Here is a 12,188-nt window from a genome sequence, read left to right on the forward strand (position 1 = left end):
ATTTTATACTTTCTTATTTACAAAGTTTATGTACATTGTGCTACCTTATAATTAACTCTGTCCCCCTTCCCGCCCATCCTCAGATTCTCAGCCCTCCTTCCTTTCTTGGAGCCCCATTCTCATTCTACAATAATGATCTTATGCTGTATTTGTCCTTATGGTACTGAGTTAGTCCACTTAGCATAATGCTCTCCAGTCCCTCCCAAGTTAGGTAGTAATTTACAAAATCATTGCTTCTGTGTGCTGCATAGTATTCTTTCATGTGAATATAACATGATTTCTCAACTCATTCTATTATACTTGGACATTTGGGCTGTTTCCATTTTCTTGCAATAACACCACACTTTAAATGCGTTACTTCTCTTCTTTTTCCTTGTTCGGTTTTGCATGTACTTAAGGTAATTTAAAAGACCATAATTCAAGACATTCAATCATCAAAATTACATCAATTCTTTTAAAATTTCAAAGACTTAAGGAACACTAATTTCTTTAAAAGAACACAATTATGAATTAATCCTGCTCTGACAAGAAGTTCCATTTGCAGATATTATAGGTTTATTAACAGGTTCCACTCCTGCCAGGCATAACTGGGTAGGATGGTATTTGGTGTTACTAATGTAAAATACTACTGAAGTTCAAATTTCTGTCGAGTTGGAGCCAATTCTTAGCTGACCCTCTTTTAGGCTTTTTGACTGTGATTCTCAAAGGAGGAGGTTGCCCATCTTTCTACTGTGGAGTCACTGGTGGATTTAAACCACTAGCTAGGGAGGCACTACCTATGCGTTAACAGCAAGACTTCCACAGACTACAACACCAGAGCCTTCAAGTGTCATATTAAGGGGACTGGAAAACTTGGGAGGTATAAGTGGTCACAGCATGTAGCTCCTAATCAGAAGGTTGATGATAGATCCTTGAAGATCCCTGTGGGAACATCCTGGTGATTTACCTCTGAAATAATCAGCTTTTGCACATCCTGTGGAGCACTACTCCACTGTGACACACTTGTGGTCATTTCAAGCCAGAAGTGATTCCACACATCTGGTGCTAGGGTCATTGAACTCCCTGATACTCAGAATAACTAAGCTGGAAAGATGGTGGAATGTGAATATACCTCTAGAAGATCTTTGAGAAAGAACGTCAGACTTCTCAAGAGTATTATATAACTTCTGCCTCAGTGAGAAGCTACACTGGGCTTACTAACTGGGCACAGGGAACAAGAAAAGCTGGAAACGTAGAGTAAGCTTTCAAGATACTAAATCTGAGATAATCAGTGGGGTGGAATATTGCATGTTTTTAAAATAAAGTAGATAAACTCTTTGAACTTTTGATCATTATTTACAAACTTAAAAAGTCTATCTCAGGGAATAACGCTGGATTCAAATGACATAATTGTGTCAAGATTCTTTTTAAATGATGAGGCATTATATATATGATGTCTTAGATTTACACAAAAATCAAACTCATTTCAAAAGAGATGGTTCCAACTTGTAGCTGACCCTCCATTGAGTTTCTGAAGCTATACATAGCCTGGGAAAAGATTACCCATTTCTCCCTTGGAGAAAAGAAGTGCAATTGGCTACAAGGGCCTCCTAGTATTGCTCTAGGAATAATAACAATAAATACTACAACTGGATGGCAAAGTATAGCTCTAGGGGCAGATCTTTCTTTGCTGGAGAGTCTAGAGATTCCATGGTGTCTGTCATTCTTTTGTGTGAGTATTTCTGGATTTGTTTTGCCCTTTAAATAACTGAATAGTGATTACCATCCTCTGTTATAAGCACATTAATGTAACAAAAAACACCAAAAAACAACACAAGATCCCAGGTAAAAATATTAGGACTTTGATACATAATTTTTTATTAATTTTAATGGTGATATATATTTTGAGGAGACATAACAGATGACTGCTATGGCAATAAATGGTACAACCCTTCATATTTTGTCAGTAAACTGATAAACCAGAACTAAGGTAAATTCTCCAAGCTAGTTAGTAGCCCAGAAGGAAGTAGAACCCAAAGCTGTTAGCTTCAGGAAAACAAAAATTTAAAGTCCACAACAAACTCCCCCTTCCCATCTATCTTTTCATCTATTTTTTCATCTTGCATCAAATCAGTTTGGTGAGTGTAGTAGAGTACCTGCTGCTTGACCCACCTGGACAGTTGGAGTGTTTCTTCTGGAGCCATGTCCATGTGGTAGTCAAGACTGGAAATTCTGACTCCTAATGTCATGCTTGAATCTTTAGATCCTATTCTATCTCACAAATATTTAAGCAAGGGTGTGAGGGAAATCTACCAAGTCACACAATAAAAAGAAATGTTTCATTGTGTCTGTTGTAGCACTCACTATGTCGTTTTGTGAGGTCCAAATATCATGGATTCCTTGTGATTATAATGTGACACTAATTTGTAATAATGGTGGCTTCCCTTCCCCTTTTTGGACTGCTTTTGTGACATGTCCCCCAAATCATGAGAAATATCTGCAAAAGAAATGTTCTGAGTGAGTTTAGAAAATTGGTGAACCCTGCGTGAACTTTTATTTGATTCTCTCACCACTCAGCCATTTGACATCAGAACAAGGGAAGCATTGTTTATAACAGCATGTGTGGAACCCCAGAAGGGATTCTTGACAGAATTAAAGTAAAATTCTGTCCCAAGACATGCCAAACATAAAATAAATGACCAGATAGGAAAACATCTAAATCACCATTTGACTCTTTTGCATCACCCTCCCACCTTTAAAGGAAGCAGGAGCTTTTTATTTTGATCTGAATGCCTGGTGATTAGCAGTGCAGAAGACCTGAGAGTCACACAGTAAGGCCAGAAGTACACATTCTAAGGACTCTGTGAGGAGGATTGCCTGGTGATTAGCAGTGCAGAAGACCTGAGAGTCACACAGTAAGGCCAGAAGTACACCTTCTAAGGACCCTGTGAGGAGGATGTGTTCCTCAAAGGTTCTTTTGAACAAATTTGCACCTCCAACTTTTCATTTAAAGCATAGTAGCCATCTGCATCCCTAATTATGATCAAGGTTATCTTATTAATTAAATTATCCTCATACAGAGATATAAATATACACTCTCCATCTGTCTCTATGAATATTATATAGAGGTTTTCGCTACTGAAAACCGGGAGCAAACCATATTCCTACATAGTTTTGAGAAAGAATTTAAATAACATAAAATATATTTTAATTATCTTTATCCTCTCTCTGTTGCTTGAAAGTAAAATAGTGTCCAACTTGGATTCTGATTATTCTATCATAAGCCCTTTTCTTCTTTTATTTTTCATCATTATTACCTTTTATGAGAAACTACAGCAACGTTGTCAGACTTGAGACTAAAGTGAACCAGATCCAGGCCATAGTCTTTGTGATTACTTGCAATGAATCAGAAAGCTGGACAATGACTAGGGATGACAGAAGGAGAATTGATGCCTTTGAGCAGAGGTGCTAGAGAAGAGTATTGAGTATACCAAGGACTGCTAGGAGAACAAACAGGCTCATCCTAGAGAGGGTAAGATCAGGCTACTCTTTGGAGGCATGGATTCTGAAACTTAATCTGCCATACTTTGGACATGTTGTAAGGAAGGATCAGTTCTTGGAGAGGAACATCATGTTTGGGAGAGTGGAGAGACAGCACAAGAGAGGAAGACTCTTTATGAGATGGATTGATTCAGTAACTGGAGTACTGGGAGTAGGTATGCCAGAGACAATAAGATTGGCACAAGATAGAGCAGGTTTTAGGGCTGTTGTACATAGGATAACTATGAATCTTAGGCAACTCGATGGCACATAACAACACCACCACTACAGTAATTTAATGAACATAATCTTTTTAATTTGGAGCCTGGCAAGAGATAGATGACATAGGTAACTTAAATGCTGTGACATTTCATGTAATAATATATACTACAATAATAAAACTTGCCAAGGAAAGCAAGGCCATAAATGTAATTTGTCCTAACTCAGGAACTAATTGTATGAAGAAATCATAATTTCTTTATGTGCTTATGAACACATTGTTGTCATTGTTTACCATCGAATTGGAAACGACCTATAGCTGACCCTCTAGCAGATTTCCAGAGGCAGTAAGCCACAAGTGAGGAGATTGCCCATCTTTCTTCCACAGAGTATGCAGCCCTGCTTCTTACTAATAAAGCACCAGAACTCCCTTATAAACAAGTAAGACTAATTAATTCAAATACAAGAAAGAAAAATGTTTGTCTAAACCTCATTTGGTGTCTTTTCTCTTGATGATGGGAACTTGCTTCCAAGACTGATTCATGTCTCTTTTTCCATAGGTTGGGGGCCACACTATGTTGCCCATTCGCTGGATGCCCCCAGAAAGCATCATGTACCGGAAGTTCACCACAGAGAGTGATGTCTGGAGCCTCGGGGTTGTGCTGTGGGAGATCTTCACATATGGCAAACAGCCCTGGTACCAACTATCAAATAATGAGGTGAGCATGAGGTGGGGCTGAGACTCCCCTGAGAAGGCCAATACTTCCCTCAGTTGAGGGTCTTCTCTTAGCCAAAAATCTGATGTGGTTTTGGTGAAGGCAGTTGCCCCAGATTGTCTTTTCTGTACCTAAAGGTCATGGACACCATATAGCTACCCTCAAAAATGAAGAGTTTTAAACACAGAAAAGCAACATATTTGCTGATATGGCTCTGATGATGGGAATGAGAAATGACTTTTTGATGAATATCTTAGAAATTAGTTGCAGATGTAGGATTGTAGCAGCTCCCTAGTCCAGCAAATGTTTAATATTGTTCCAATAAGGTCTCATGATTCTTCCTTTTTCTTTACATTTTACTAGGACATTAACTTCACTAGAACGTTAGCTTTAGTGAATTGACTAGAAAAACTAATTTTGCTTTACAATTATAATGTCTTTACAAATATGTACAACTTCTTGGTCAGGCATCTCATATTTTCTAACCTTTATCTTTCATCCAGTTTCATTGTACAAGGCAACCTGTTTTTTCTGTGGCCTGGAGTTCCCTAATCAGTCATCACATTCACCTGAAAGGAATTCTCATTTGAATTTTGCATACATTTAATGTGGCCAAAATCTTTTTCCATTGCTGTTGTTAGATACTGTCAATTTGACCTTGACTCATGATGATCCCAGGCACAAAAGGAAATATTGACCAATGCGGATTGAATGACAGGTTAGACTCTTGTAATCCATACAGTTTTCATTGGTTGGTTTCTAGAAGTTGATTATTAGATTTTATTTTTCCTAGTTCTTCTTTGACTGTGTACATCATAACAAACTATGGCTGACTCTGAGAAGAATGGGAATCCCAGAACACTTGATCGTTCTAATGTGAAACTTATACTTGGACCAGGAGGCAGTCGTCAGAACAGAGCAAGGGAACACTGCATGGTTCAAAATTGGGAAGGGCGTACGCCAGGGATGCATCCTATCTCCATACCTTTTCAACCTATATGCAGAACAGATTATCCGGGAGGCTGGGCTCTATGAGGAGAAATGTAGGCTCAAGATTGGTGGACAATTTATCAACAACCTGTGTTATGCGGATGACACAACCCTGCTTGCTGAAACTGAAGAAGACCTGAAACGCCTGCTGCAGAGGGTCAAGGACTGCAGCCTACAATATGGATTGAGGCTCAATGTCAAGAAGACAAAGATTCTCACCACTGGACCAATTGGCAGCATCAGGATGGATGGTGAAGAGATTGAGATTGTACACAGCTTTAGTTTGCTTGGCTCCGTAGTCAACAGTCTTGGCACCAGCAGTCAGGAAATTAAAAGGTGGATTGCCATGGGAAAGTCTGCTGTTAGGGACCTCTTCAAAGTATTGAAGAGCACTGGTGTCTATCTGGAGACTAAGGTGCATCTGATACAGGCTATGGTCTTCGCAATCACTTGTTATGCATCAGAGAGTTGGACAATGACCAAGGAGGATAGAAGGAGAATTGATGCCTTTGAGCTGTGGTGCTGGAGAAGAGTATTGAGAATACCATGGACTGCTAGGAAAACAAACAAATTTGTCCTGGAAAGGGTTAAACCGGGTGGCTCCTTGGAGGCAAGTATTCTGAGGCTCTGTCTAACATATTTTGGACATGTTGTGAGGAGAGACCGGTCCTTGGAGAGGGACGTCATGCTTGGTAGGGTGGAGGGACGGCGCAGGAGAGGAAGGCCCGCTATGAGGTGGATTGATTCGGTGACTTGGATAATTGGAATGGGAGTGTCAGAGACAGTGCGATTGGCACAGGACAGAGCGGAGTTTAGGGCTGTTGTCAATAGGGTTGCTATGAGTCGCAAGCGACTCAATGGCACATAACAACAACAACAACAGTTCTTCTTAATCCAGAGCTTCACTGAAACCTCTTCAACATCATATAACATGGATATACCCACTGACAGACGGGTGATGGCTAGAACCTTCTGATGAGGCATACTGGCAAGGAGTTGAACTGAGACTTCTGCATGAAAAGCAAGAGTTTTACCACAGAACTTCCAGTGTCCCACTGTTCTTGCTCTCAAAAAATTCTCACTGCCATCGAGTCCAAATCAACTCACTGCTGACCCTCCAGCAGGTTTTCAGAAGTTGGGATCTTTAGAGGAGATTGTCTGTGTTTCTCCCTAAGATTTGCTGATAGATTCAAGCCACCCACATTAGGGTTGGCAGCATACAGAGTCACTTAAATAATGGAGGAAAATCTGTCATATTTGCTGTGATATGAACAATATTATCATTTTTATCTTTTGAGTAACAATAATCATGGGCATTGAGTGGATTTCTTCTGTTCCTCTGTGCAGTGCATTAATTTTTTCTGTTTTCTTTTCTCTCATGCTTGATCCTTTCTTTGATCTCTGTCCAGGTGATTGAATGCATTACTCAGGGCCGAGTGCTGCAGCGACCTCGAACATGCCCCCAGGAGGTGTATGAGCTGATGCTGGGGTGCTGGCAGCGAGAACCACACATGCGGAAGAACATCAAGGGCATCCACACTCTTCTCCAGAACTTGGCCAAGGCATCTCCAGTCTACTTGGATATTCTAGGCTAGGGCGCTTTCTCCCAGGCCAATCCTTCCCAACACACCTCCTCAGATGGGTGACAGGATGAACATCTTTCAACTGTCGCTGGATGCCATCAAAATGCTGTTCTTAACTCTGACAGTATTAACAACAAAGACACCAAGATGCTTTCAGAGGGAAGCAATGTGTACTCCATCTGTAGACACAGTCTTGACTTCTTTTTGGCATTCTCTCTTCTCTCTTTCCATCTCCCTTGGTTCATTCTTCAGTTTTTATTTTATTATGATAATTATTTTCCTGCTTCTTACTTCTTACCCTTTCTTTTAACTTGATCTGGCTTCGGCATTACTATTAACTCTGCATAGACAAAGGCCTTAAAAAACCTAATTTGTTATATCAGCAGACCCTCCAGTTTGCCCACCACAATTAACAATGCCTTGTTGTATTCCTGCCTTTGATGTGGATGAAAAAAAGGGAAAACAAATATTTGACTCAAACTTTGTCACTTCTGTTGTACAGACACTGGGAGTTTATATGGATTCATTTAAATTTATTTATTATTATTGTTGTTGTTCTTGTTGTTTTTGGATGGCTTAAGCCTGTACATGGAAAAAACCCGAAAATTTATGTTCAGTCTGGGAAGCTTTTATCTATGGGAGATTAAAAACAGAGAGAAAGAAGATTTATTATTAACCACAGTATGGGAAGAACAAAGATAACCATTGTGATCAGTTGACATCGTTCCCAATTTAGGCGAACCAAGCAACTGTTAGCTGGAAGGGATCTATTCACCACCTTCCTCCAGGATCTTTCTGATGAGTAAAAAGACTGTTGAACTCTGTGCCATGGGACACTTCTTTCCCATAATCAGAGACATTGTAGTGTAGAAAAGAGAAAAGATGGAATCTGTGAGGCACAAGGTGGTGCCTCTTATGTTTAGATACAATCTTGTAATTTGTAGGTCTTGATGACAGCACCGGCTTGTTTTAAAGTGTTATCCAATTAGGCTTTGGCACATTAGTTTGAAAAAAGGTAGATTCTTGGCCAGAGAAAATTTAAGGGTCAGATGTGAAAGCCAAGGACTTGGAAGAGTTGGGACACACTATAATGAGAAGTCTTAACTTCTCTTCTACTGAACTTTTCAGATAGCACCTTCCTTAAACCCTACATTTCACTCCACTCATCTTTTTAACTGTGCAAACAAAATTGTGCATGGTTTCGTCAATTAATACCTGTGTGCAGAAACTACCATTCCAGGTGTCATGCCCCAATAGGTAGAGCAGATCTATAAGGGATATAACATATATAATTAAGAGAAGCTAATGGTGTTCATTAGCTGAGCTTCTATGTCTCTGCATTGTATGGTGATGATGAGTTTTTAACTCATATGGCCCCTGAATACTGGATGTCCTTATTCAGTTAAACTCATGGGACTGTAGGAAAGACAGAACCAGTGTCTGAGAGCAAGAATTCACCCTGTGATACCCAATATATTGATATTTAATGTAAACAGGCCAAGGTTCTGCTCTGGGCTCTGGCTGGAAGAGTGGTTTCATTCTAACTGTCCTTCATTGTGAGAATATTGTTTTATTGTTTCCACTTTATTTAAAACAGTAAATAAAAATAGGCACAGTATGCTAATAAGAGGTTGTACCAAGGCTGAGTTTTGGAGATATGCATCAGGACATAGTCATTTGTTTTGAGAAAAGAGGGTATGGATTTGAATTGAAATTTACGATGTTTGAATGGTCAGTCATAGCAAGAAGGAAAATACTTTCTGTTACTCATGAAAATTTGCTACCCTCTATGAGGGAAATTTTGCTAACTTGACATCTTTATAACATGAGCCAGATTGGAAAGGAGTGATTTTTAAAATTCATTTTAGCTAATTTTATTTCATATTTGTTTCTAAAAATGCAATAACTGTTTAAGTTTTGCTTGCACCTGTTAATTACTGGGACATCTTATTTTCAGTTATAGGCTTTGAAAACCAGTTCTCAGAATTTCAAAAGTATAAATTAACAGAGAACAAAAGAAAATCCAGGAGCATCTGTGGTTGAGCAGAGGTATAGGACTTGGTTAGCCCCAGAATTCCTATGAGTTCCATACTGGCCTATGAGAAATGCATGTTAAGTTGCTTATTCTCTTTGTCAGTGAAAAAAAATCAACACAAAAACACCTTCCAGAATACACATAATAATATAATGAAAGCCATATCTCCATGATATATATGTGCAAGTATATATCATACTAAGGAACCATGGTACTGTTAAAACACTGTGGGGCTCTGTTAAGCAGTAAGGAAGAAATAAATTTGTACACAACTTTCCTGGATTCCATCAGCAATGATCTAGAAATCTACACATTTGTCCTATCTAACTGGCCAGCTGCTTTGGCAGAAGAAGTTCAAGTTTTCTATTTAGTTTTAAGAGAGGGATCAAGGTTTTAAGGGATCAAGGAGGGTTGTGAAGTTTTAGAACAAGAGTTGAAGGCCAATGAGAAGATGAGAGCACACTGCATTCCATCCCAGTCTTGTATTTTCCTCTGAAAGAATAAAAAGCAAAAAACTAACAAAATATCTTTAAAAAAAAACACCACAAAAACCAACAAACAAAAACAAAACAAAAAACCAAAATCAACTTCTTACCTTCTGACAAGTCCCTCAAGGTCTTGAATGGAAAGATTCTATGCAAGTGCAAAGTTGTAGTTGTATAGCTATGTATACTGATGTTGTTATTATTATTATTATTATTATTATTAATTATTATTTCTTCTGTTGTCTCGAGACTATGTGTTGATTTCAGAGACATCTCACATTGAAAGAATCCCAGATTGCTCTTAAAGTCATGGAATGAGTCATAGAACATTTTAAAATGGTTGTCATTGTTCTTCCATCACCTCCTCTTTTCATGGTATTCTAATTCTTTTAAAAGTAACATTCTCATTCTCAGATTCAATGACCATAGACCAAATTCTGTAGCCTAAACCCAGTTTGGGCCATTATTTTCATTTGAGCTCTGGTGGCCTAGTGGGTAAGGGGTTGCACTGCCACCCCAAAGGTATGTAATTCAAATCTACCAACTGCTCCACAGGAGAAAGATGGGCAATAGCTTTTGAAAACCTACTGAAGGGGCAACTGTGAATTGGTTCCAACTTTATGGCAATGAGTGTAATCATTTTCCAAACATTTTCCATATAATGAACACACTTGAAACTTGTAAGGCATGAGCTTTTTCCCAAGGAAATTGGGGCTCAGAGAAGTGAAGCAGGGTTCTCCAAGTCTCCAGCGTGCCTGCACTGAGACTTCATCCAAGTGCTGTGACTCTCAAGTTCCTGATGCTGGCCATTCAGCCTACTTCAATAGACAGATGTGGAAAGCTCTACTTTACTAGCAGCAGGTTAAGGAAAGACACCACACTTAATTTCAGGGACCCTGATAGGAAGTTAGAATATGTAACATAAGAGATGGCAATCAATTGAAATATTGTGACATATAATCCTGTTCATGGCTTCTGCTAAATCCTTGTACATTGAACCAATGTCACAATCAGACTTATTTAAGAAGCATTATGAACTATGCTATAGAGAGTATATAAAAATTCATACTATAAATATGTGTTTCACATCAGTGCTACTTGTAATATGTTTATGTATTTATATGTGTGTTATAAATACTCGATTTATACATATATGAACACACATGATGTGTTTGTGTGTTGATGTATAAATTTATAGGCATACAGTAATAGAAATAATTATAAGTAGGGCATAGTATGAATAATTTGCTTAAAATCTGCTAAATAACCAAAACTTTCTAATGTCATTTTGCTGTTAGTGCTTCCATTCCCCATATTGTTAGGACTACACTGAATTCTTCAACTCTGTGCAATACTGCATAGGTGGGAGACATATTTCAGAGGATGTGCTTCCCAACACAACTGAATCAAAGCCATTCCACTAAAACAAGTCCTCTCTCTGGATCCTTGCAAGGGAAAATGAAGACTGAGACAGATCTCCTTATGCAAAGGTCCAGGAAAGGAAAAGTTATTTCTACCCTTCTCTCTTTTTTGCTCATTTTCATTATGCCCACACTGTCCCATTGTGGCCCTTTTACACTTGTGTTCAGAGTCCATGCATTCCAGGAAAATAACTGTGGTGTTGGGAGCTCAGAGTCTCAGAGGTCAGTGGGGAGAAGTCCAAGACCTCATATTGAGATGAGCAACTCTTGGGAATTCCCACATCCATGTCTGAATGCAATGATGAACAGAGGAGAATGCTGCCCTTTGTAAAGAGCCATGACAACAGGATCCCCTCGTCAGGAATGGGCTTTTTTATTAACCGTTCTTTTTGCAAATTAGACACTCTATTATGCCAGTAGCATGAAGTCGTGTATAATTAAAGGGATCACCACACACACACACACACACACACACACACACACACACACCTTCCTTCAGTTCCCTTGTTCTCCCATTTGTGTGTGTGCATGTGGGCGCTTTTTCTGCATTTGAGAATGTTCAGTTTCAATCACAAACTTTGGTTTGACCACATATTACTGTTACAGAAACTCTCACACTCTCACAAGAGGACTCGGCAGTGACGGGGCTCCGGAGCCAAATAGCAAACTTGACAGTTTCTTCACAAGTGAAACAAAGTGACTATGAGGTTATGATAACTTGTATGTGAATTTCCAATGTTACTGTAAGGACCTGGGGTGGGGTGGGACTTCTAGTTAAATATAGCACAGGGCAGTATATTTTCTTGTTGTGACAGCTGGGAAAAGACACTGCTGCTCAGTCAAAGTTTCTTGTATCTTGTTTTTTTGTCTTTTTCTCTTATATATATTGATTGATTTATGTTTATATTTATTTATTTACACACACATACATATTTTGCTCCATTCATCACAAACACAAAGCAAAGCAAAAAATAAATAAACATGTATATGTGTTGCAGCAAAACACTGTGAATTTCACAACAGCAACCAAGTAACTCTTTTGCCATTTTAACATAAGTCTCAGGAGATGAAATGGGAAAAGGTGGGGATGTCATTTTTTTACAGTCTATGCATTCTAGGCCAGGTCTGTGTTGATTTTATTTTTGTGCATAAGTAAAAATTGGTCCTGAGTGAAAGTTGGCTGAATGCTTAACATGCAGAAGCAAGCATAATAAAAGCTG

The 12,188-nt window shown here is 38.8% G+C and overlaps 1 protein-coding gene across 2 annotated transcripts in view; it reads left to right on the forward strand.

Moving 5' to 3' along the window:
* NTRK2 (neurotrophic tyrosine kinase, receptor, type 2) overlaps positions 1-8,087 on the forward strand; it is a 709,069-nt gene extending 700,982 nt beyond the window's left edge. The window contains exons 16-17 of one of the 2 annotated variants that reach the window (XM_006902202.1): positions 4,299-4,457; positions 6,854-7,913. In XM_006902202.1, the coding sequence (XP_006902264.1) occupies positions 4,299-4,457; positions 6,854-7,039 (345 nt within the window). In that variant the 3' untranslated portion in view covers positions 7,040-7,913. Of the gene's footprint in view, positions 1-4,298; positions 4,458-6,853 lie in introns of both variants that reach the window. The other variant, XM_006902201.1, reaches the window with a different exon arrangement.
* Positions 8,088-12,188: the final 4,101 nt, after the last annotated feature.

The sequence above is a fragment of the Elephantulus edwardii genome, unplaced genomic scaffold (genome assembly GCF_000299155.1).
Source record: "Elephantulus edwardii isolate Elephantulus edwardi_28Jun2011 unplaced genomic scaffold, EleEdw1.0 scaffold00381, whole genome shotgun sequence".
NCBI classification, from domain to species: domain Eukaryota; kingdom Metazoa; phylum Chordata; class Mammalia; order Macroscelidea; family Macroscelididae; genus Elephantulus; species Elephantulus edwardii.